A 23,713-nucleotide genomic window follows, 5' to 3' on the forward strand; every position below is an offset into this window, starting at 1 on the left:
CCTATTAATAGTGGGCTTTGTGAAAATTAATTAATCCAAATTAATTAGGAGGTTGGAACTGCCCGAGCGTTCCTCTGTAATCGTGGTGTACGGCAGCCCCAGCACAGCTCTGCTATGGCACAGCCATTCCCATGGCTTCCCAAGCTGTCCCCATGGCACAGCATTGGTGGCATGGGATAGAGGGGACACAGGGACCCTCCCCAGAAGTGGCCCCATAACTGCTGACCTTAGTCCCTATTAGGGTGGAGGCTTTTGGGGTGTCCCCAAGGCTGAGTGACATCGAGTGTGACAAGGAGCAAGGACAGGGCGAGCAACCCCACCACTGCTGTGTATGGATATAGGGGTATCCCTTGGAGACCCCATAGTCACCCATTTTGGGGACCTGGAGCTGGGCATGGCGCAGTGTCACCATCCCTGACGCACTCTTTCCACCTGTCTATAGGGACAGGGTGACTCCAGCATGGGGCAGCCCGTCCCCACCCGCACACCCGTCACACCAGCTCACGGGGCAGGAATTGCCTTCCTGGGCTCCATCCGGTCCGTCCCCATCCCGGGGTTACAGGGGGACGGGGACAGCCCTTCCGCTGAGCCCCACGTCAGGGCACTGAGATGGGAAACCACTCGGGTGAGTCAGGTTTGCAAGGGACGGGGACAGGTTGGGGGGTGAGTCAGCACCCCAAAGCCAGGCAGGCCGTGACTCCTCACCCCTGGAATTTGGGGTGCCAGGATGGGGTGAGGAGGGAGAGGACGCTGCATGGCCCCAGGTGGGGACGTGTGGGGAGTGGTGGCCTCGGGGTGCCCGGTGCTATCAGGACAAGTGAGCAGCATCACAGGGACTGCAAGTCCTGGGGTGAAAGCTTGGCGTCAGATATAGGATCAGCGCCCACCACCATATCCTGGTGCTGTCCCAACCTGTTCTACCCCATCATAGATGGTCACTGGGGGCCTGTGGCCACCATGGACACCATCCTATGCCAGCCCACGCCGTGAGTGAGGACTCATCACCCACCCCATCCATTGAGGTCATGGGATAAGACCACCAGCCCAAGTGCCACCACCACGTCCCCAACCTCAGCACAGCTCACACCCAGCAGCTTCCCCTCTCCCAGACTCCAGGGATGGAAAAACCTCTTCCAAACTCCGGCCATGGATCGGAGAGACAAGATCAAGCCCAACCCCGGCACCAGCAACTGGAGCAACTGGTTTAGCTGGGTCAAAGTGGAGCACGGGAGTCGCAGAGGCTGAAACCTGTTCCAGGTTGTGTGTAAACCTCCTGGCACGTCCCTCGCTGATCCCAGTTTGGTAAGAGCTGTTCTGGGGAGCTGCCAGTGTGGACATGCCAGATAGCACCGCTGCGGTCCCTGTTCCTTGGGTAGACCCCCCCTAACAATGTGATTTTGGGTTCATGGTTCCGACCCGTCCCATCACTCAGGGAACACCCGAGCATTCCCTGCTCTCAGGAAGGTTTGGGGTGCGATAAAAGCGGGGCAGAGCCCAACTGAGAGCACCCAGAGCTCAGTAATGGGAGCTGTACAGCCACCACCTGGCTCCCATCAAGCAGCCGTGCCAAGGGCTGCAGGGATCAGGGGGGTTTATTTTTACACCCAGGGCAGCCCTGCAGCAGCTGTGCAGGCAATGCAGTGCCAGGGCCAGGCAGTCCCGGAAGGGGCGGCCGCATTCTGTCCACCTCTGAGACGGGGACGGGGGTGCCACGGTCAAAGACCCCCCCACACCGACACTGCCACGTGAGTCACACCGGGGTCTGCTCCCCATGTTGGGCTGCACAGCCTTCCCCCAGTGCCCTGGGTTCTGTTTCTGCCCTTGGTTCTGTTCCTGCCCTTGGTTCTGTTCCTGCCCTGGGTTCTCTTCCTGCCCCGTGTTGGCTACTGTGTCCTGATGGATAAAGGGATCATGTCCTGGGGTGACACAGTCCCTTTGCTTCCCCCCAGGACCACCCTCTCCATCCAGACCTCTGCATCCACCCAATTCCATCTGGGTTTTTCACCTTCATCCAGACCCCCTCTGTAGCCACCCCAGTTGTTCCAGGTGCAGGACAGCAGCAGAGCCCCCAGAATCCCATAATTCACCCCAAATCCAGTCTCCCCACCTCATCTGGACAGGCTCAGGACCCCCATGGGGTCATGGTGGTACAGTTGTGGGGGGGGGGGGTGTTGTGGGGGTCCCAGTGCTACAACATTTCTCAACCACAGACACAGGAAGCACGGAAAGTGGAAACGGAGGGAGCAGGATATAATTAGCCCCAAATTAAGGTTGGAATCTGGGATAAAGAGTCCGGCACCACCCAACTCTTGTGAAAACACCACAACCCGGCACCCAGCAGCCCCCTATATTGGGGATGCCCCAGTTTGGGGGCTCAGCATTGCTATGGGAAGAGGGGGGGAGCACCCAGGGGTGGGGAAATGCAACAGGCAAAGCCAGGCGGCGCGGATGCTGGGCCGTAATGAGAGCCAGGATTATCAGCACGGTTTGGAATCTGGTTTCTTTGGCCGTACCCGTTGCTGAGGCAACCTACAGGCAGGGATTGTGGGGCTTTTTTAATGGGACAAGGGCCTTTCTGTGCACAGGGAGCGGGGGGCCCACGCTGCGTCACCTGATAGCCCCCATCAGCTCCCCCCCCCCCCGCTGGCTCTGAGGACACCGGATACCTGCACACATCAGCCACCGAGGAGGGATGGGGCCGGATCCATCCCACACCGCAGCGCTGACAGATGGGGGATGCCCAATGGGTCACACTCAGGGTCACGGTCTGACCCAGGGCTGGCCCCATTGCTTACCCCATCCCCAACATCCCATTGCTGCTCATCCCATAGGGCTGCAAAAAGGGATGTGTGAGGTTAAGGGCGAGACACAGAGCACCCCAAAGTGTCCCATATAAGCACCAGCAGGGCTGGTAGTGCTCCTCCAGGTGTGGGGTGAGCAGTGGGGCCAGCGGGGCGTCCCTATATCCCAACCCTAGTGAAGGCAGAGCGGGGCGTCCCAGCGGTGCCAGCCCGACTGTCCAGCCCCGGTATCGGATCCTCCCGGAGGGAGGGGGCCTGGAGCTTATTTAACATCCCTGGGCAGCCCAGCCCAGCACTTGGCGCAGCGGGGAGCTCAGGTGAGCGCGGGGTGGCGGATGGACCACGGGTACCCACCATGGTTTGACACCATCAAGGGGGTCCAAAGAAAGGGGGTACCCCATGAGAAAGGGGGAGGGGGCACCCCATAACATCACTGATGGCGTTCTGCGTGGCGCCAGGTTGGGAGGGGGCAGTGCTTGAAGGATGGGGTAAGGGGGAGAATTGTGATCCCTGTAACACAGCGGGTGACTCCCGCAGCTGGAGTCATGGCATCGCAGCTGGAAGGGGCCATGGAGACCCTCATTAACGTCTTCCATCACTACTCGGGTAAAGAGGGGGACAAGTACAAGCTGAGCAAGAAGGAGCTGAAGGAGCTGCTGCAGAGCGAGCTGGGCTGCTTCCTGGAGGTAGGGGCTGAACTGGGGGATATGAGGGGGGGTCCCAGCAGGCTGCCAGCCCCGGGGCTCACCCCTTGTCCCCCCCCTCCAGACCCAGAAGGACACGGGGGCTGTGGAGAAGATCATGCAGGACCTGGATGAGAACGGCGACGGGGAGGTGGATTTCCAGGAGTACGTGGTTCTGGTGGCCGCCCTCACCGTGGCCTGTAACACCTTCTTCTGGGAGAACGCCTGAGCCGAGCTCCAGCCCCACAGCCCCCAATTATGGCAACCCCAAAAGCAGAGCCCACCCCTACACACCCCTTGCTCACCCCTTGCTCACCCCATACACCTGAGGGTCCCAAAGGGTCCCAGCTCCGCATTAAAGGCATTGACCCCACCAGCAGCGTGTTGTCAGCTCCTTTATACTGGGGATAAAGGGGGGGGGGGGGGATGTTCACATCACCCTGGGGTCACCCATAGGGTCTATAGCCCCAGGGTGAGGGACCCTGGCCTGCATGGGGGGGTGGGCTGTGGGGTGGAAGGGGGGGGTGTCCATATCACCCTGGGGTCACCCATAGGGCCTATATCCCTAGGGTTAGGGACCCCAGCCTGCATGGGGGGGTGGGCTATGGGGTGCAGGGGGGAGATGTTCACATAACCCTGGGGTCACCTATAGGGCCTATATACCCAGGGTGAGGGACCCCGGCCTGCATGGGGGGTGGGCTGTGGTCACCCATAGGGCTTATATCCCAGGGTGAGGGACCCCGGCCTGAATGAGGGGGGTGGGCTGTGGGGTGGAGGGGGGGGTGTCCATATCACCCTGGGGTCACCTGTAGGGCCTATATACCCAGGGTGAGGGACCCTGGCCTGCATGGGGGGTGGGCTGTGGTCACCCATAGGGCCTATATATAACCCAGGGTGAGGGACCCCGGCCTGCATGGGGGGGGGTGGGCTGTAGGGTGCAGGGGGGGGGCGTCGTCCCCATAGAGATACGAGGGGGAGGAGGGACCAGTTCTAATATGGCACCGGGCTGCACAGGGACCGCCAGCGCCATCGTCTGCCGGGCTGCGGCCTGCACCTAACACATAAAACCCACAAAACCCAACCGGGCCATGGAGGTGGATAGAGGCCAAGTGAGGCCTTGTAGATGTCCCGGTCCAATTGGGCCTGGTGACCCGCACGGGCCTAGTCCCCTCCATGAGGCCTAGCACCCCGCACAGGGCTGGGCCCGCAACTAGGCCGCATCCATAGCCCCGCCCACATCCCCCAAAGTCCCGCCCACCTCGTGCTGAGCGACCAATAGCAGAGGAGGATTTGTACGCGTCACAGGCTCTCCGCCCAATAGCGGATAGAGTAGCGCTCGCTCCGTACTGCGCCTGCGCGCCGCCATTTTGGCCGGCTGTGCTCTGGGAGGCGGGAGGAAGGAGGGAGCTGCGATCGCCGCCGCCATTTTGTCTCGGGAGCTCGAGTGCGGTGGGAGCGGGCGGAGGAGCTGAGCCCCGGCCCCACAGCCGCTAACAGCCAACAGGCAGCACCACAGGAGACCTGGCGACCGTCTGCTTCGGTGAGAGACCGGGGGGGAGGCTGGGGTGGGCTCTGAGGGGCGGCTGGGGCACCTTTGTTAATGGGGGGGGGGCTGTGGAGGCCGCTTCAGGCCCTGAGGGGGGGGTCGTCGTTTGGATGCTATTCCACAACATTCAGGTGTTTGGACCCGGCCTGGATTCGGTGTGCTGCTCGTAGGCTGGTGAATTGTGGTATTTAATAAAGAAATGGGGATGTGGGTGGCTTTTAGTTGGGTTTTCTGCGACGCTTTGTTTAATATATGGTGAGGGTGAGACGTTCTGGGCTGTTTGCTAAGCAATAGGTTTGATGCTAATAGTAATAAAGGAGAAATGGGTCTGTATCATCACAAAGCAATCCAGGCCTGTGTGGTCTGAGAGCCCCCACACTGTGCCCAAAGCTTTGCTGCAGTGATAGAGCATCTAAACTACACACCCATTGCTTGGCCACATCCAGAACGATGGATCTGAACACCTTTACGTGTTTATTTTTATCCAGTGATGTTAAAGCCTCATTGCAGAGCACAGGACTTGCATCTGTTTAAAGGCAGTTTATCCTTCTTACTCATCCTGACAGCTTTAGAGCTGTGATGGTGTTATGAAGCTCAGCTCTAAATGGTTGGCTGCCATTTTGATGCCCGTGTTGTTACATTGCTCCAGCCTGAGGCAGAATTTCACCTTTCTAAAGAGAAGGCAGCTTAACGAGTGACCATAACTCGCTAATGAAGCCTTGTATCATTGGACTTAATGATCTTGAAGGTCTTTTCCAACCTGAGCTGTTCTTGATTCTGTGATTCTATGGCAACAGGCTGGAAAAGCCAATTAAAACATGCTGGTGTGTTAGCAATGGTTATGGATTTCCTCACCAAAGCAACCAGGATTGAGGTCTGTGAGTATTCAGATGAATAAATGCTGTATCTCAGTGCTGTTTTCTAACCCTTCCTCTTGTGTCTTGCAGATTCTGTTGATCTGAAGATGGCTGCACAGTCAGCACCGAAGGTTGTGCTAAAGAGCACCACCAAGATGTCTCTGAACGAGCGGTGAGGAAGCCCAACAGCAGCTTCAGCTCATAAGAAAATTTGTATTTAATTATCACTGTGTCCAAAAAAAAAAAAAGCCAACGTGGTTTCTGCCCTCTTTTAACCTCACTAAAACGAGCAGATGGCCTTGCACCTCTGTCTTAAACTGCAACAGATGTGGTACAGAAGGTTAAAAGGGCAATTGGTTCGGAGCGATTTATCCGTAGCTGTTAAAATTAAGCCAATTCAACACGTAAAATGTGGCGGGATGTGTTGTACCAAAAAAACCCCACGCCCTCCCTTTTTTTCTTCCACATGTTTTTACATTTATCTAGTTGATGCTGCGGTACGGTAGCATGTTACCAAAGCTGCAGCAGGCTTGTTGCTTTGTCCAAGGCTGATACACATACACGTGGTCTGGCCTGTAAGAGGCATGCAGCAGGCTGCTACACCAGCCCAAAGGCCCTATAACAACCATTTTGGGCCTTGTAAGAGGCAAACGCTTGGCTTCATCTCCATCTCTCTTTTCTCGGTGCTGTTTTCCTTCTGTTTCTGTTGTGTTATCCTGTTTTTTGTTGGTTTGGTTTTTATTCCCCTCCACGCCATCGAGCTTTTGCAGTGCTGACTAACAAGGGTTACGTTTTGCTTTCTTGCTAATTGCTTTTGGTTTAATGATGTTGAGGAAGAATAGAACCAGAATAGAGCCCTTTGTGTGCAGTTCTTGCTCTGGCACCAGCTGACCTGAGCCCATGGTTGGAGCCATCTGAAGGCAGATATTGAGGTACAATGCTGGGAAGGCTGCTGGCCTCTGTTTGCTTCTGGTCAGTCCATATTCCTTAACCTGCAGGTGTTTCCCTAGGTCACAATAGGCAGCTGATGGGTTGCTCTTAAGGATGCTTACCATCTCAATGTGTGTTCTGCTCCAACCTGGCTCTTAAATACGCAGCAGATAGAACCAAGTGAGCGTGCTCAGGTGCTGTGTTGAGGCAGAGCTCTATCAGTCTATCCCCAGAGCTGAGTTTTCTCTCAGCCTGCCTTGATAACATGAAGCTTCAATCAGATTTCTCAGCTCTTTTAGGGCTGATGGAGCTTTTTGCAGTCGGGTTTTGCCCAGCTTCTCTGCCACGTCCTCTTCCATCTGCCATCGACATCTCTGCTTATCGCTTGTTTCCATTCCTTCTTCCATTTCTAAATTCAGTAACCTAAAGCTCTGATCACTCCTGAATTAATATACAACATCATTCCTGAGTTTCCAGTTCTTTGCACACTTGCGGAAAGCAAGGAATATGTAATTAACACGTGACCTAAGTACCACTTCTTTACATAAAGGTTCACGGGATCTGGAGATCCAATCTTGAGAACCGTGAAATGCCAAAAATAAATGTATGTAAATAAAGCTTAATTTAAACACCCGTTTTATTCGACCTTGAAGCTTCACTAACATGCTGAAGAACAAACAGCCGATGCCAGTGAATATTCGGGCTACCATGCAGCAGCAGCAGCAACTGGCCAGTGCCAGAAACAGAAGACTGGCCCAGCAGATGGAGAACAGACCTTCTGTGCAGGCTGCTCTGAAGCTGAAGCAGGTGAGGAGGCTGCACGAGTGGCTGATGGCATTTAAAGGGGGTCTAGGGGGGGTTGCTGTGTATATAGAGACATTCCTATCGATTAAAACAATGATGAAGGGACTTGCAGGACTTGGCTTCGGATGAGTGATGCTGTGTGACTTGAGCTGGTTAATATCACTGAGTTAATTTCTTTGCTGGCTGTTGATATCTCCTCTCTATTTTTTCAGAGATATGTTGGTCATTCTGGGGTTCTGGATCTGCTGAGTGCTTCATCTCTCAATGTAGCTGCAGTAACACTTGCAGATTGCTCCCAGCCCTTAGAGCCCACTGCTCCCATCCCCACCTCCACCCCCTGGTGGTGCAGCTGGCTGCGAGGACCCAGATGAACCAAACTGATAACATGGAGGCTTGCAAATGCCAGGCTGCAGGCCTGGGTTTAAGGAATAGCATTACGTTTTCCTTGTGCAAGTGTCTTAATCCCTCGTCTCAGTGGGGAACGCTGCAGGTTGTGGGGTGTTTGTTGAATTAACCCCATATGAAGTGGGGATAGCTTTGAATTCTCTGCTCCCCCACAGCCATATCAAGGGGTTGGCATGGTCTGCTCGTTGTCAGGCTGTTCCAAGCTTTAATTGAGATGAGGAAGTTGGAGAGATGGACTTCAGTGTGTTACTTCACATGCAGGGAGAGCCCTGGGAAGCTCTGAGCTGCTTCACATAGCTGGAATGCTTGAACCTCACTTAATCTCTGATAAGAAGGAAGGCAGCTGTGCATTTGATTGCCTTCCATTTCCAGCATTGCAGACAGCTGGGAGCCCTCTGCTTTCAGAACACAACCCCCACAACCTTTTCTCACTTAAGTGCCAATAAGGAACTGCTTTGCTTTCCTTGCCGTCCCCAGATTGCTGCATGACTTTCTTGTTGTTTAACAATCTATTCCAGAAGAGCTTGAAGCAACGCCTCGGGAAAAGCAACATCCAAGCACGACTGGGCCGCCCTGCAGGCCCCATTGCACGCGGAGCTATGGGGGGAAGAGGACTCGCTATGGGGCAGAGAGGTTTGCCACGAGGAGCCATGCGTGGGGGCCGGGGAGGCAGAGCTCTGCTGAGAGGAGGGCTCCCATTGCGAGGTCAGTGCTGGGATATGGGGGGGGATATTGGGCTCTGTTGTGTCATATCGTACTGCAGCCTTTTGTAACGGGGTGTGAGAAGTGATGGGTGCTGTTGCTGTGTTGCAGGTCAGGGCCTGCTGCGGGGAGGCCGAGGAATGGCCCCCAGGATGGGGCTGAGAAGAGGAGGGCTGCGGGGCCGCGGGGGGCCGGGCAGAGGTGCTATGGGGCGAGGAGCCATGGGGCGAGGAGGACTCGGCGCCAGAGGTCAGTGGGCAGCAACCCCAGCAGCTTGAAACAAGCATCAGCTCTCACCCTATTGAACTGCTCACTTAGAGCTGCTTGACCCTAAATGCTTCGCCAGGCCTCATGCCTGACTTGGTTCCCTCGCCGTGGTGTTGCTTATGGGGTTCTGGGATCTGCCCCAGCAGATGTGCAGTGCTTCTAATGGGAGCACAGGGCTTGTTTGTGCTGTTTCCATGCTTGAATAATGCATGGGCTGCATAAAGCAGGGCTGGGGGGGGTCAGCTCAGTGCTGTCTCCTGGGGTAGCAGCTAAACAGGAGGTGTTACCCCATATAAGTCAGCCCTTAATGCCTCCTAAATAGGAGGTGTTTCCCCATATAAGTCAGCACTTAATGCCTCCTAAAGGTGAGAGCTGTGGATGGGGTATCCCAAAGCCTGACGTCCTACACACAGCACAGGGCTTGGAACTAAATGATGTGGGCACAAAGAGAGCTGGGGGGGCACAGCAGATCCCAAACCCCATAGGGCTGAAACCAAAGCAAGGCAATGGGGGACTGTGAGGGTGGAATGGGGGGCTGTGGGGGTGGAATGGGGGGTCTGTGGGGCTGGAGTGGGGGCTATGGGGTGGGCTGTGGGGGTGGAGTGGTGGGCTATGGGGTGGGCTGGAATGGGGGCTGTTGGGCTGGAATGGGGGGCTGTGGGGTGGAATGGGGGTTATGGGGTGGGCTGTGGGAGTGGAATGGGGGGCAGCAGGGGAATGGGAGCTGTGGGTCTGGAATGGGGGCTGTGGGGGTGGAATGGGGGGCTGTGAAGTGGGTTGTGGGGTGGAATGGGGGTTATGAGGTGGACTGTGGGGTGGAATGGGGGCTATGGGGTGGGTTGTGGGGTGGAATGGGGGCTATGGGGTGGGCTGTGGGGCAGCAGGGCTCTACCCAGCCCCCCACCCACATCCCTTAACCCTCGTGCTGTCTCTCTAAGGCCGTGGCATGGCAGGTCGGGGAAGGGGCGGCTTCGGAGGCCGCGGCAGAGGACGAGGCCGAGGCAGAGGATCAACCCGACCTGCACTGACCAAGGAACAGCTGGACAACCAGTTGGATGCTTACATGTCCAAAACTAAAGGACACCTGGACGCCGAGCTGGACGCCTACATGGCACAGACAGACCCCGAAAGCAACGACTGAAGGGCTGATTGCACTGACTGCTGTGGAAGGTGGGGTGTTATCCCATCCCCTAAGGAACGAACCCCCCCATTGAGGCTGGGAAGACCCACGGGAGCAGGGGGGGCTGCCCCGTTGTACCAGAACTTGAGTACGTTTTCCTTGCCTGGTTTTTTTTTGATACTCTTTTAATTTTTTAATGTTGGCGTGAAAACCCTTTTTTTGGGATTATTATCTATTATTTACTCTCCCACCTTTAAAGTGTTCTGAATGAGAATCTGACAGCTGTGATACAGTCCATCCTATGGGGCTGCGGTCCATCCTATGGGGCCGCGGTCCATCCTATGGGGCCTGCAGTCCATCTATGGGGCCGCAGCACATCCTATGGGGCCGCAGTCCATCTATAGGGCCGCAGTCCATCTATGGGGCCGTGTTTTGGGATGGGAATCGACCCCCCCCATTCACTTGTATTGAGCCCATGGAGCTCAGAGCCCACAGCTCAGCTCTCAATACAATTCCTTACCGCCCCCTCCCCATCCCAATGCTGCTGGGGGGGTTGTTATGGGGTTTTTCTGCCCCCCCCCAACCCCAACCCGGTTCGGTTCTGTTCTGTGAGCTCCTCCATTGGAATCCCCGTCGTTCTGGTTGGTTGGAACAATGAAGTTACAGAAGCAATGCCGGCTCCGGGTGCTTATTCTTATACATGCCTTGTGACCCCCCCATCAAACAGCGGAAGAACCGAACCGAACCGCCCCGAACCGAACCGGGGTTGAATGGGGGGGGGGGGGGGGGGGGGGGGGGGGGTTCGCTGCTCCGCCTTCTATGCAAGCTCGGCTGCTATTGGTTGACTGGGCGGTCTCCGCCTGTCACACCGCCTCCCATTGGCTGTGGATCCGCAGCACTTCACGCGTCCGGATCCCCCTTTTGTTATGGGGTGGGCGGCGATGTGGGGTCCGGGTTGAGTGCGGCGTGAGGAGGAGGTGAGTGCAAGGACCGGACCGGACCCCCTCGGTATCCCCAACATCCCCCCCTCTTTGGGGCACCTCAATCCTATGGGGTTAATGCTGTGCCCTCTTTGGGGCACCCTGATCCTATGGGGTCAGTGCTGTGCCCCTCTGGGACACCCCGATCCTATGGGGTCAATGCTGTGCTCCTCTTTGGGAACACCCCATTCCTATGGGGACAGCTCTGTGCCCCCCACTCTGGGACACCCTATTGCTATGGGGTCACCCCATTCCTATGGGGTCAGTGCTGTGCCCCTCTGGGACACCCCATTGCTGTGGGGTCAGTGCTGTGCCCCTCTTTGGGACACCCTGCTCCTATGGGGTTAATGCTGTACCCCTCTGGGACACCCTGATTCTATGGGGTCAATGCTGTACCCCTCTTTGGGACAACCCGATCCCATGGGGTCAATGCTGTGCCCCATTCCAGGACATCCCATTGCTATGGGGACAGCTCTGTGCCCCCCACTCTGGGATACCCTATTGCTATGGGGTCACCCCATTCCTATGGGGACAGTCCTGTGCCCCTCTGGGACACCCCAATCCTATGGGGTCAATGCTGTGCCCCTCTTCGGGAACACCCCATTGCTATGGGAACAGCTCTGTGCCCCCCACTCTGGGACACCTTATTGCTATGGGGTCACCCCATTGCTTTGGGGTCAGTGTTGTGCCCTGCTCCAGGACACCCCATTGCTATGGGGTCAATGCTGTGCCCCTCTTTGGGACACCTTATTGCTTTGGGGACAGTGCTGTACCCCTCTTTGGGACACCCCATTCCTATGGGGACAGCTCTCTGCCCCCCACTCTGGGACACCCTATTGCTATGGGGTCACCCCAGTCCTATGGGGTCAATGCTGTGCCCCTCTTTGGGACACCCCATTGCTTTGGGGACTGTGCTGTGCCCTGCTCCAGGACACCCCATTGCTATGGGGTCAATGCTGTGCCCCTCTGGGACACTCCACAGCTATAGGTTCACCCCATCTCCTGCCCATCCTCTGCCCCCAACATCCCTCCTGCCCTATAGGGCACAGCAAGCACTGAGCCCCACATGGGGGGGCTTGGAGACAGCTCAGAGCTGCCCCCAACCACAAGGACCCCTCCGGTATCCCCCCCCTCATTCCATGTCTCCCTTGTCTACAACAACAAGGGGGGGGGGAGGAGGGATTGGAGTGGGGGGGGGGTTGTGGGGCCGAGCCAACACCGCAGGGCGGACAGACAGACGGCCAGCCAGCCGGCTGTGGGTCAGCACACCCAGCGGGGCCAAGGCTTTGTTGTGTCTGCGGTCAGCACAAGGATCTTCCCAGGCCCCCAAAGAGCCACCCCGAGAGGGGGGAGGAAGGATAAAGGATGCGGGGGGGGGGGGGGGGGGCTCCTTAAACACTTGTGTAATCCCTGCTGTTGGTGTGAGTGTGCCGACACCGGGCAGGGAGGGGTTAAAGAGCGGCGCCAGCATCCCAGGCTCTGTTTAGTCTGGACCTTGTGCTGGAGACGGGGCTGAACAGACACCAGCACGGCCAGCATCCATTGCTGGTGCTGTGCAGCCCCCATCCAGCCCCCTGCCCACCCTTGGGCTGCATTGCTGCCAGGCTGGGGGGGGCATCACCCCCCCAACTCCTCATCCCACCCTGAGCACTCACCGTGGGCTGCTTCGAGGTGACACATGGCTCTGTCCCTGTGCCATCCCATTTGGTACCCAACAGGGTCCACGTCCCCCTCCGGCCCCATGCAATGGCCCCATAGGGAGGGGGGCTGTGGGGTGCCCTGTAATAGGGTGACGTGTAGGGCTGTGCGGTGCCGTGCTTTGCAGGGGAGCAGCGCCATGTCCCTGGGTGCTCCGAGCAGCAGCGACGCCTGTCTGAGCATCGTGCACAGCCTGATGTGCCACCGGCAGGGAGGGGAGAACGAGAGCTTCGCTAAGAGAGCCATCGAGAGCCTGGTCAAGAAGCTGAAGGAGAAGAAGGACGAGCTGGATTCGCTCATCGCAGCCATCACCACCAACGGGGCCCAGCCCAGCAAGTGCGTCACCATCCAGCGCACCTTGGACGGGAGGCTACAGGTAACAACCCCCCCCCTTCCATCACCCCATCCCTGTGTATCCCCTCTATCTAAGGAGACTCAACAGGTAACACCCCCCCCCCCCTTCCATCACCCCTTCCTTGTGAACCCCTCCAGCTGGGGAGACCCAACAGGCAACACCCCCCCCCCTTTCCCTCACCCCATCCCTGTGACCCCCTCCTCAGACCCCCTCCAGTTGAGGAGACCCAGCAAGTAACACCCCCCCCCCCCCCAATTTCCCTCACCCCATCCCTGTATACCCCCTCCTCACATCCCCTCCATCTAAGGAGACCCAACAGGTAACACCCCCCTTCCCTCACCCCATCCCTATGTACCCCCTCCATCTAAGGAGACCCAACAGGTAGCCTCCCCCCCTTCACTCATCCCATCCCTGTGACCCCCTCCTCAGCCCCCCTCCAGCTGGGGAGACCCAACAGGTAACACCCCCCCCTTAATTCACCCCAACCCTGTGCACCCCCTCCAGTTGAGGAGACCCAACAGATAACACCCCCCCCTTCCCTCACCCCTTCCTTGTGACCCCCTCCTCAGCCCCCCTCCAGTTGAGGAGACCCAACAGGTAACACCCCCCCCACCCCCCCTTAACTCACCCCATCCCTTTGTACCCCCTCCTGCTGAGGAGACCCAGGTGACCCCCCCCAAAACACTCACCTCCCTGGGCTGGGTTGGATTTGGGTGTCCTTGTGCCCTTAGTCCCCAAAGGTGGGGGAACCTGAGCATTGTGGTAGCCCCCATAGCCCCCCCCATAGGGCACTGTAGCCCTCATGGAGCCTGGCATCCTGCTGCCCCATCAGCCCCCCCCCCCCATATAAACCATCCCACAGTCTGCAGGGACCTCTTAGTGTTCCATAACCCCATAGAAATCCCCAGTTTTGGGGACCTCAGTACCCCCAAGCGAGCCATCCCTATGATGAGAGGACCCATAGACTCCCCCAAGCTGGGCGATCCCACCTAATGTGGGCAGGGGGACACACCCAGCAGTGCCCACCCCCCATTGCATCCAGTCTGTGTCTCCAGGCCCAGCACTGCACTGTCTGCACTCACAGCCCCCAACCATGACTTGGGGGGGGTGGGGAGGGGAGCAGTCAGTGCAGCCCCCTCAGCATCACAGCACGGGGGTCTGCATTGCCCTCAGGGGTCTGCATTGCCCTCGGGGGTCTGCATTGCCCTCGGGGGTCTGCATTGCCCTCGGGGGTCTGCATTGCCCTCAGGGGTCTGCATTGCCCTCGGGGGTCTGCATTGCCCTCAGGGGTCTGCATGGCCCTCGGGGGTCTGCATTGCCCTCTGCCTGCAGCCCCAGCATCCCCCGGCAGTGCAGCCCCCCCTTGTTGGATGAGTCACTGTCTGGCAGCCTGCAGCCAGGGAAAGGGGGGGGGGGGGCTGAGTGTGTGTGTGTGGGGGGGGTTGTTATGTCTGCAGCGAGCTCGGCTCCAGGGAGGCGCAGGGGGAGCCCCTGGGGTCCCAGCCTGGCGCCAGCCCTGGATTCAATAGATGCTGGTGGATGGGGGGGGGTCCAGCACCCCATGCATGTGTTGGCAGCACCGTTAGTGGGGTGGGACCCCCATTAGTGGGGTCGGATGGACCCTACACTGTCAACCCCCCCCACCCCCCCACGAGGTGGCTGGCAGGAAGGGGTTCCCCCACGTCATTTACGCCCGGCTCTGGCGTTGGCCCGACCTGCACAAAAACGAGTTGAAACACTCCAAATTCTGCCAATTCGCCTTCGACCTCAAATACGACAACGTCTGCGTCAACCCCTACCACTACGAGCGGGTGGTGGCCCCGGCCATCGGTGAGCCAGCCCAGCTCCGAGACCCCCAACCCCCCCCAAAACCCCATATCCCCCCCTACAGCCCCCCCTACAACCCATATCCCCCCCTATACCCCTCCAAACCCCATATGCCCCCCTATACCCCCTCCCAAACCTCATATGCCCCCCTATACCTCCCCCATACCCCCCCCAAACCCCATATCCCCCCCTACAACCCCACCTACACCCTATATCCCCCCATATACTCCCTCCATACCCCCCTAAACCCCATATCCCCCCCTATACTCCCCTTATACCTTCCCTATACCCCCCCCAAACCCCATATCCCCCCCTATACCCCCTCTATACCTCCCCTGTACCCCCCCCAAACCCCATATCCCCCCCTATACTCTCCCTATACCTCCCCTATACCCCCCCCAAACCCCATATCCCCCCCTATACCCCCTCTATACCTCCCCTATACCCCCCCCAAACCCCATATCCCCCCCTATACCCCCCCTATACCTCCCCTATACCCCCCCCAAACCCCATGTCCCCCCCTACAGCCCCCCTACACCCCATATCCCCCCATATACCCCCACCATACCTCCCCTACACCCCATATCCCCCCCCTATAACCCCCCTACACCCCATATCCCCCCATGTAACACCCCCATCTCACCCCACCAGGTCTGAGCATCCCCACCGCAGGTGAGAGCTGGGCACTGGAGCGGATCAGAGCCGACATCCCCCCCCCACTCTGTGCCCCCCCCAACCCCCGCAGCGGGTCCCCGTGCCCCCCAATGGTCTCCGGTGTCCCCCCCGCCCAGTGCCCCCCGCCCGCCTGGTGAAGGAGGAGTTTGTCCATGACTGTGTGCAGATGGAGGTGCCTCATGGGGCCAAGCGGGCGCCGTGCCCCCCCACCGACCCCTACCACCCACCGCTGCCCCCCCTGCAGCTCCCTGAGCCCCCCCACGTCCCCGGGAGCCTCTACCCCACGCTGCCCATTACACCCCCAGGTGAGAACCAGCCCCCCCCCATTCCCATCCCTGAGGAGGGGTCTGTGATACCTCACTGAGCCCCCCCCCCTTAATCCTCAACCCTCAGTGCCCCCCGGCGGCTCCCAGCTCCCCCTGCCCCACAGCGAGGGGCTGCTGCCCATCTCCTGCCCCAAACCACCAACCACACCGGCACAGCCCCCCCCCCACAACGGCTTCCCAGCGCCCCCCAAGCCGCCTTATCACAGTGAGTATGGGGCTGCCCCCCACCTCACACCCCTCTTTGTGAGGGGGGGTCTCACACTCAGACACCCCCCCCCCATCCACGCTCTCTTGCCCCACAGCTTCACCAAACTGGAGTGGCAGCAACGCAACCATCTACGCACCCAACCTGGGGGGGTCGCAGCCCCCCACCCAACCAAGCGGCCGGATCCCCCCCCTGCACCACCCCAACCATTACTGTAAGTCCTCAGGGTGGGCTGGTGGCCATTGGGGTGAGGAGGGGGCACAGCTTCACATCACTCACCCCATTTAACCCCTTTCCCCCCCCCCCCCCCTCAATTCCTAGGGCCTCCACCCCACAACTCCACACCATACCAGCAGCCACTATCCACCCACCCTGGTAAGCACCCCAATGCCCACCCTAATGCCATATAAACCCAGACCCTCCCAAATCCACCCCCTTATCCCCCCCCCCCCCCCAACCCCTCACCCTTCATTTAGGGCCGGAATTCTGGTGCTCCATCGCCTACTTTGAGATGGACGTGAAGGTGGGGGAGATCTTCAAGGTGCCGTCCAGCTGCCCACTGGTGGTCGTGGATGGTTACGTGGACCCCTCGGGGGGGGATCGCTTCTGTTTGGGGCAGCTCTCCAATGTGCATCGCACCGACGCCAGCGAGAGGGCACGGTGGGGTGGGGGGGTGATGGGGGGACTTGGGGGGTCTCATTGGGTGAGGGATGGGGTTGGAATGGGGGTGTTTGGGGGGTAAATGGGGTCAGAATGGGGGTGTTTGGGGGGTAAATGGGATCAGAATGGGGGTATTTGGGGGGTAAATGGGGTCAGAATGGGGGTATTTGGGGACAGAAGGGGGTAAGTGGGGTCAGAATGGGGATATTTGGGGGGTAAATGGGGTCACAATGGGGGTATTTGGGGGGGGGGGTAAATGGGGTTGGAATGGGGGTGTTTGGGGGGTAAATGGGGTCGGAATGGGGGTGTTTGGGGACAGAAGGGGGGAAATGGTGTTGGAATGAGAGTATTTAGGGGTAGAAGGGGGTTAAATGGGGTTGGAATGGGGGTATTTGGGGGGTAAATGGGGTCGGAATGGGGGTATTTGGGGGCAGAAGGGGGTAAGTGGGGTCAGAATGGGGGTATTTGGGGGGTAAATGGGGTCACAATGGGGGTATTTAGGGGGTAAATGGGGTCAGAATGGGGGTATTTGGGGGGTAAATGGGGTCAGAATGGGGATAATTGGGTAAATGGGGTCAGAATGGGGGTATTTGGGGGGTAAATGGGGTCAGAATGGGGATATTTGGGGGGTAAATGGGGTCAGAATGGGGATATTTGGGGGGTAAATGGGGTCGGAATGGGGGTATTTGGGGGGGAAATGGGGTTGGAATGGGGGTATTTGGGGGGGAAATGGGGTCAGAATGGGGATATTTGGGGACAGAAGGGGGGGAAATGAGGTTGGAATTGGGGTATTTGGGAGGTAAATGGGGTCAGAATGGGGATATTTGGGGGCAGAAGGGGGTAAGTGGGGTCAGAATGGGGGTATTTGGGGGGTAAATGGGGTCACAATGGGGGTATTTAGGGGGTAAATGGGGGTATTTGGGGGGTAAATGAGGTCAGAATGGGGATATTTGGGGACAGAAGGGGGGAAATGGTGTTGGAATGAGAGTATTTAGGGGTAGAAGGGGGGTAAATGGGGTTGGAATGGGGGTATTTGGGGGGTAAATGGGGTCGGAATGGGGGTATTTGGGGGGTAAATGGGGTTGGAATGGGGGTATTTGGGGGCAGAAGGGGGTAAGTGGGGTCAGAATGGGGGTAATTGGGGGGTAAATGGGGTCAGAATGGGGATATTTGGGGAAAGAAGGGGGGGAAATGGGGTTGGAATTGGGGTATTTGGGAGGTAAATGGGGTCAGAATGGGGATATTTGGGGGGTAAATGGAGTCAGAATGGGGATATTTTGGGGGTAAATGGGGTCGGAATGGGGATATTTGGGGGGTAAATGGGGTCAGAATGGGGATATTTGGGGGGAAATGGGGTCGGAATGGGGGTATTTGGGGGCAGAGGGGTGGAAATAGGGTTGGAATGGGGATATTTGGGGGTAAATGGGGTCAGAATGGGGGTATTTGGGGGGTAAATGGGGTTGGAATGGGGATATTTGGGAGGTAAATGGGGTCGGAATGGGGGTATTTGGGGGCAGAGGGGTGGAAATAGGGTTAGAATGGGGATATTTGGGGGTAAATGGGGTTAGAATTGAGGGTATTTGGGGGCAGAGAGGAGGAAATGGGGTCGGAATGGGGGTATTTGGGGGCAGAAGGGAGGAAATAGGGTTGGAATGGGGATATTTGGGGGGGAAATGGGGTCAGAATGGGGCTATTTGGGGGCTGACGGTCTCTTTGTGTCAGGCTGCACATCGGGAAGGGGGTGCAGTTGGAGTGTCGGGGTGAAGGCGACGTTTGGATGCGATGCCTGAGCGACCACGCAGTGTTTGTACAGAGTTATTACCTGGACCGTGAGGCTGGAAGAGCCCCCGGGGATGCAGTGCATAAAATCTACCCTGGAGCTCACATCAAGGTGGGGGATTGGGGAGGGGGACCCTCATATAGACCCCAAATGGAGCCGGGGGGGTGGGGGGGGGTCCCTATGTTCTATGCAATGGGATGAGGAGGAGAAGGGGGGTCAGCTCTTGGGATGGGATGGGGATGGGGATGGGATGGGATGGGATGGGATGGGATGGGATGGGATGGGATGAGATGGGAGATGGGATGGGATGGGATGGGATGGGATGGGATGGGTTGGGATGAGATGGGAGATGGGATGGGATGGGATGGGATGGGATGGGATGGGATGGGATGGGATGGGATGGGATGGGATGGGATGGGATGGGATGGGTTGGGATGAGATGGGAGATGGGATGGGATGGGATGGGATGGGATGGGATGGGATGGGATGGGATGGGATGGGATGGGATGGGATGGGAGGTGGGATGGGATGGGGTGGGATGGGATGGGATGGGATGGGATGGGATGGGAGGTGGGATGGGATGGGATGGGATGGGATGGGATGGGATGGGATGGGATGGGATGGGGTGGGGTGGGGTGGGGTGGGATGGGAGGTGGGATGAAGTTGGAGGGTGAATTGAGGGTGGGTTTAATGGGGAAGTTCTGTGCTATGGGCTGGAATAGATACATGGAGGGGCTGGGGGTGCCCCGTCCATCCCTGGGGGGGTTCAATACCAGCTTGGATGGAGCCTGGGCTGCTGTTAATGGGGGGGTTGGTGGCCTTGAATGCAGGTTGGGACCCTCCCAACTCAACCCAACCCAACCCAACCCAACCCAACCCAACCCATGCTGTGGTTCTGGGACCCCAGGGATGGAGGGATGCTGAGCTCACGATGATCCCCGATGCTGGGAGGGGGGGGGCACCTCAAAGCATCCCAAGGGTGAAGGAAGCCGAAGTTCCCCCCTCGTTGCCCCCCATTCCCCCCTTTATCCCCCCCCAGGTGTTTGACCTGCGTCAGTGCCACCGGCAGATGCAGCGACAAGCGGCCACAGCTCACGCTGCTGCTGCAGCTCAAGCGGCTGCAGTAGCTGGAAACATCCCGGGACCTGGAGCGGTGGGAGGGATCGCACCGGCTGTGGGTGAGAGCGGAGGGGGCTGGGGGGTAGAAATAAGGGGGGGGGGGGGGCAGCTTTCGGACCCTGAATGATGGTTGTGGTTGAGAGTGGAGGGGCTGGGGGGGGGGAGAGAAGGAGGGAGGGGGTGCAGCTTGTGGACCCCAAATGATGGCTGTGGTTGAGCGCGGGGCTTTGGGGGCTGGAGGGAAGGAATAGGGAGGGGGTGCAGCTTTCAGACCCTGAATGATGGCTGTGGGTGAGAGCAGAGGGGGGCTGGGGGGTAGAAAGAAGAGGGGAGGGGGTGCAGCTTTCAGACCCCGATTGACGGCTGTGGGTGAGAGTAGAAGGGGCTGGGGAGGGAGTGAATGGAAGGGGGGGTGCAGCTTTTGGACCCTGAATGACGGCTGTGGTTGAACACGGGGCTTTGGGGGCTGTAGGGAAGGAAGGGGAGGGGGTGCAGCTTTCGGACCCCAAATGATGGCTGTGGTTGAAAGCAGAGTGGGGCTGGGGGGGGTAGAAAGAAGAGGGGAGGGGGTGCAGCTTGGGGACCCCAAATGACGGCTGTGGGTGAGAATGGAGGGGGCTGGGGGGGTGGAAAGAAGGGGGGGGCAGCTTTCAGACCCTAAATGATGGCTGTGGGTGAGAGCTGAGGGGGGCTGGGGGGGATAGAAAGAAGAGGGGGGGGGTGCAGCTTGGGGACCCCAAATGATGGCTGTGGTTGAACGCGGGGCTGGGGGGGCTGGAGTAAAGGGAAGGGGGGGTTAAAACTGGGGGGAAAATTGGGGGAAATTGATGAAAAATGGGGGGAAAATGATGAAAAATGGGGAGAAAATGATGAAAAATCAGGAGAAAGTGATGAAAAATGGGAGAAGATGGTGAAAAATTGGGAGAAATGTTTAAAAATGGGGAGAAATGTTTAAAACTGGGGGAAATTGGGAGAAATTGATGAAAAATGGGGGGAAAATGATGAAAATGGGGAGAAATGTTTAAAAATGGGGAAAAATGATGAAAAATGGGGGGGAAATGGATGAAAAATGGGGGGAAATTGATGGAAAATTGGGGGGAAATGATGAAAAATGGGGAGAAAGTGATGGAAAATGGGTTGAAAATGGTGAAAAATGGGGAGAAATGCTTTAAAAATGGGGGAAAATGAAAAACTGGGGGAAATTGATGAAAAATGGGGAGAAAGTGATGAAAAATTGGGAAAAATGATGAAAAATGGGGAGAAAATGATGAAAAATGGGGGAAAATGATGAAAAATGGGGGGGAAATGAGGAAAAATGGGGAGAAATGCTTTAAAATGGGGAGAAATGATGAAAAATTGGGGGAAATTGATGAAAAATTGGGAGGAAAGTGATGAAAAATGGGGAGAAAATGTTTAAAAAATTGGGGGAAAATATGTTGAAAATGGGGAGAAATCTTTAAAAATAGGGGAAAATGTTTTAAAATGGGGAAATGATGAAAAATTGGGGGAAATGTAAAAAAAAGATGTTAAAAATGGGGGAAATTATGGAAAATGGGGGAAAATGTGTTAAAAAATGGGGGAAATATGTTTAAAATTGGGCTAAAAATGTTGAAAATGGGGCTAAAAATGTTTAAAAATGGGGAAAAGGCAGAAATAAAAAAGAAAAAAAAAGGAGAAAAAGGGAAAATAAAGAAAAAATAGAAAAGGGGAGGAAATAAGGAGGAAATAAGGAGGAAATAAAGGGGAGAAATGAAGGAAAGGAGGAAGGAAATGGGGAAAAGGAGTAAAAAATAGGGGAAAAAATAAAAAAAGTCAATGAAAAGTGGAGGAATGAAGCAAGGAAAAAAGTTTAAAAAAGAAAGTAAAAAAAGTGAAGCTCAGAAAATGTAAAAAAATCCAATATATAAATAAACAGAAAAAGTTAAAATAAAAATAGTCCGAAAAAAAGCGAAGTTGCGGCTGATTTTAGACCTGTTGCGCTGCGGACTCCATTTCCCATCGGCCCCTGCGCGCTGGCCGGAAGTATCTGATGGTCTTTTCCGGTAGTGACGCTCGGCTCCAAGATGGCGGCGGGGAGCGGCGGGCCGGCTGCGAGGGAGCTGTTCGCTGAGGGGCTGCTGCAGTTCCTGCGGCCCGCGGTGCGGCAGCTCGATGGGCACGTCCATGCGGTCAGGTGCGGGGGTGTGCGGGGTTATGTGAAGGTTTGGGGGGGCAGGGGGGGCTGGGGGGGCGGCAGGGCCTGGGCTGGGGCCTAGGCCGGGGCCTAGGCCGCAAAGGGGACCGGGGCCTAGTCCGGGAGGGGGGCCGGGGCCTAGGCCGCAAGGGGTGGCTGTACCCGCTTATATGACCGCGGTTGGGGTCATATAAAGGGGAGGGGTCCTCATAGATGGCAATAGGGGTCGCATTGGGGGTCTAGGCCGGGAGGGGGGCCGGGGCCTAGGCTGCAAGGGGAGGCTGTACCCGCTTATATGACCACGGTTGGGTTTATATAATGGGGAGGGGTCCTCATAGATGGCAATAGGGGTCGCATTGGGGATCTAGGCCGCAAGGGGTGGCTGGACTTGCTTATATGACCGCGGTTGGGGTCATATAATGGGGAGGGGTCCTCATAGGTGGCAATGGGGGGTCGCATTGGGGGTCTAGGCCGGCAGGGGCGGCTGTACCCGCTTATATGATCGTGATTGGGGTCGTATAAAGGGGAGGGGTCCTCATAGATGGCAATGGGGGGTCACATTGGGGGTCTAGGCTGGGAGGGGCGCTGTACCCACTTATATGACCGCGGTTGGGGTCGTATAAAGGGGAGGGGTCCTCATAGGTGGCAATGGGGTCGCATTGGGGGTCTAGGCTGCAAGGGGGGCCAGGGTCTAGGCCGGGAGGGGCGGCTGTACCCGCTTATATGACCGTGGTTGGGGTCATATAAAGGGGAGGGGTCCTCATAGGTGGCAATGGGGTCGCATTGGGGGTCTAGGCTGCAAGGGGGAATGGGGCCTAGGCCGGGAGGGGAGGCTGTACCCGCTTATATGACCGTGGTTGGGGTCGTATAAAGGGGAGGGGTCCTCATAGGTGCCAATGGGGGTCTGCGCTGTCTGCAGGGAGAGCCAAGTGGAGCTACGGGAGCACATCGACAGCCTGGCTACAGGTGAGTGTGGGGGGGGGTCGGGTCTGTGCTTGTTAAAGGGGTTTGCCCCCCTCCATTGGGGGCTGCAGCACTTTATACCCACTGTATGATGCCCCCCAGAGCTGTGCCGCATCAATGAGGACCAGAAGGTGGCACTGGATTTGGATCCCTACGTGAAGAAGCTGCTGAACGCCCGGCGCAGGGTTGTGTTGGTCAATAACATCCTTCAGAACGCCCAGGTCAGAGTTTAGGGTTGTTTTAGGGGGGGGATTCCCATCTCTGTGCCCATCTCTGGGTGCTCACAGCTGCTTTTCTCCCACCCCAGGAACGGCTGCGACGGCTGAACCACAGCGTGGCCAAGGAGACCATGCGCAGGAGGGCGATGCTGGAGGCAGCAGGCGGATACCCCCAAGGTCTGCCCAGCAAATGAGCCCCATTGCAGCACCCAGCCGGACCCACAGCGAGCTGGGATGGAACAGGAGAGGCTCTGAGTGGGGAGATGCGACCCTGCAGGGCTGGGAGCACATTGTTGGCAGCATAGGAGGGTTGAGGAGCCCAGCACTGTATCATGCAGCGCTTCAGCTGCAGCGTGAGGAACTGGGGGACTCTTTGTGTTTTCAGGTTTGTAGGCACTGTAATAAAAGGGACTGAGTGTTGCTTATGGGTTGGTGAGGCAGAGCGTGTCTGTCAGACACAGCCTGGCAGAAGCAGAGCCAGGCAGTGGCTGCCAGCACAGACATAGAAGGGAATTTAATCACCCCCAGGTGGAGCTTTGCAAGATTAAGACTCCCCCTGTGGGGAACCAGAGCTTTAATCCCTTCCTGTAGCGTGTGGCTTCTCCCCCAAAACACAGAG

General features: G+C 57.4%; 4 protein-coding genes across 10 annotated transcripts; all 4 read left to right on the forward strand.

The window, feature by feature from the left end:
- Positions 1-1,676: 1,676 nt before the first annotated feature.
- On the forward strand, positions 1,677-3,857 carry S100A1 (S100 calcium binding protein A1). Of its 2 annotated transcripts, XM_015884413.2 has the most exons (4): positions 1,677-1,745; positions 2,978-3,118; positions 3,339-3,487; positions 3,570-3,857. In XM_015884413.2, exons 3-4 carry the CDS (start codon positions 3,347-3,349, stop codon positions 3,711-3,713), a joined length of 285 nt encoding a protein of 94 aa, XP_015739899.1. In that variant the 5' UTR covers positions 1,677-1,745; positions 2,978-3,118; positions 3,339-3,346; the 3' UTR covers positions 3,714-3,857. The 2 variants fall into 2 exon arrangements, with proteins under 2 accessions (XP_015739899.1, XP_015739897.1); XM_015884411.2 differs by lacking the exon at positions 2,978-3,118.
- A 1,020-nt stretch (positions 3,858-4,877) lies between these two features.
- Positions 4,878-10,787, forward strand: CHTOP (chromatin target of PRMT1). Of its 5 annotated transcripts, none has more exons than XM_015884406.3 (6): positions 4,878-5,024; positions 5,978-6,059; positions 7,471-7,624; positions 8,545-8,731; positions 8,840-8,977; positions 9,934-10,787. In XM_015884406.3, the coding sequence occupies exons 2-6, from the start codon at positions 5,995-5,997 to the stop codon at positions 10,134-10,136; spliced, it is 747 nt and encodes a 248-aa protein (XP_015739892.1). In that variant the 5' UTR covers positions 4,878-5,024; positions 5,978-5,994; the 3' UTR covers positions 10,137-10,787. The 5 variants fall into 5 exon arrangements, with proteins under 5 accessions (XP_015739892.1, XP_015739893.1, XP_015739894.1 ...); XM_015884407.3 differs by having other exon boundaries at positions 8,548-8,731; XM_015884408.3 differs by lacking the exon at positions 8,840-8,977.
- Positions 10,788-11,098: 311 nt separating this feature from the next.
- Positions 11,099-19,867, forward strand: LOC107324374 (SMAD family member 4-like). The gene is made up of 11 exons (XM_085533675.1): positions 11,099-12,766; positions 12,921-13,169; positions 14,804-14,978; positions 15,627-15,647; positions 15,767-15,955; positions 16,044-16,181; positions 16,279-16,395; positions 16,503-16,556; positions 16,658-16,841; positions 18,564-18,732; positions 19,661-19,867. Exons 2-11 carry the CDS (start codon positions 12,933-12,935, stop codon positions 19,865-19,867), a joined length of 1,491 nt encoding a protein of 496 aa, XP_085389801.1. The 5' UTR covers positions 11,099-12,766; positions 12,921-12,932.
- Positions 19,868-21,794: 1,927 nt separating this feature from the next.
- SNAPIN (SNAP associated protein) lies at positions 21,795-23,519 on the forward strand. 2 transcript variants are annotated; one of them, XM_085533640.1, is made up of 4 exons: positions 21,795-21,913; positions 22,804-22,879; positions 22,979-23,097; positions 23,184-23,519. In XM_085533640.1, the coding sequence occupies exons 2-4, from the start codon at positions 22,810-22,812 to the stop codon at positions 23,286-23,288; spliced, it is 294 nt and encodes a 97-aa protein (XP_085389766.1). In that variant the 5' UTR covers positions 21,795-21,913; positions 22,804-22,809; the 3' UTR covers positions 23,289-23,519. The 2 variants fall into 2 exon arrangements, with proteins under 2 accessions (XP_085389766.1, XP_015739929.1); XM_015884443.3 differs by having other exon boundaries at positions 22,833-22,879.
- The last annotated feature ends 194 nt before the right edge of the window (positions 23,520-23,713 follow it).

The sequence above is a fragment of the Coturnix japonica genome, unplaced genomic scaffold (genome assembly GCF_054131305.1).
Source record: "Coturnix japonica strain WE unplaced genomic scaffold, WE-NBRP24 Scf062, whole genome shotgun sequence".
In the NCBI taxonomy this organism is placed as follows: Eukaryota; Metazoa; Chordata; class Aves; order Galliformes; family Phasianidae; genus Coturnix; species Coturnix japonica.

What these genes read in the sequence shown, in the direction of transcription:
- SNAPIN (XM_015884443.3), top strand. Translation starts at nt 21,804, where the DNA reads ATGGCGGCGGGGAGCGGCGGGCCGGCTGCGAGGGAGCTGTTCGCTGAG. An exon ending in CATCGACAGCCTGGCTACAG is followed by an intron (nt 22,880 to 22,978) that starts GTGAGTGTGGGG and finishes GATGCCCCCCAG; the next exon opens with AGCTGTGCCGCATCAATGAG. An exon ending in ACATCCTTCAGAACGCCCAG is followed by an intron (nt 23,098 to 23,183) that starts GTCAGAGTTTAG and finishes CTCCCACCCCAG; the next exon opens with GAACGGCTGCGACGGCTGAA.
- CHTOP (XM_015884406.3), top strand. Translation starts at nt 5,995, where the DNA reads ATGGCTGCACAGTCAGCACCGAAGGTTGTGCTAAAGAGCACCACCAAG. An exon ending in AGGAGGGCTCCCATTGCGAG is followed by an intron (nt 8,732 to 8,839) that starts GTCAGTGCTGGG and finishes GCTGTGTTGCAG; the next exon opens with GTCAGGGCCTGCTGCGGGGA. An exon ending in AGGAGGACTCGGCGCCAGAG is followed by an intron (nt 8,978 to 9,933) that starts GTCAGTGGGCAG and finishes TGTCTCTCTAAG; the next exon opens with GCCGTGGCATGGCAGGTCGG.
- S100A1 (XM_015884413.2), top strand. Translation starts at nt 3,347, where the DNA reads ATGGCATCGCAGCTGGAAGGGGCCATGGAGACCCTCATTAACGTCTTC. An exon ending in AGCTGGGCTGCTTCCTGGAG is followed by an intron (nt 3,488 to 3,569) that starts GTAGGGGCTGAA and finishes CCCCCCCTCCAG; the next exon opens with ACCCAGAAGGACACGGGGGC.
- LOC107324374 (XM_085533675.1), top strand. Translation starts at nt 12,933, where the DNA reads ATGTCCCTGGGTGCTCCGAGCAGCAGCGACGCCTGTCTGAGCATCGTG. An exon ending in GGTGGTGGCCCCGGCCATCG is followed by an intron (nt 14,979 to 15,626) that starts GTGAGCCAGCCC and finishes TCACCCCACCAG; the next exon opens with GTCTGAGCATCCCCACCGCA. An exon ending in GCCACTATCCACCCACCCTG is followed by an intron (nt 16,557 to 16,657) that starts GTAAGCACCCCA and finishes CCCTTCATTTAG; the next exon opens with GGCCGGAATTCTGGTGCTCC.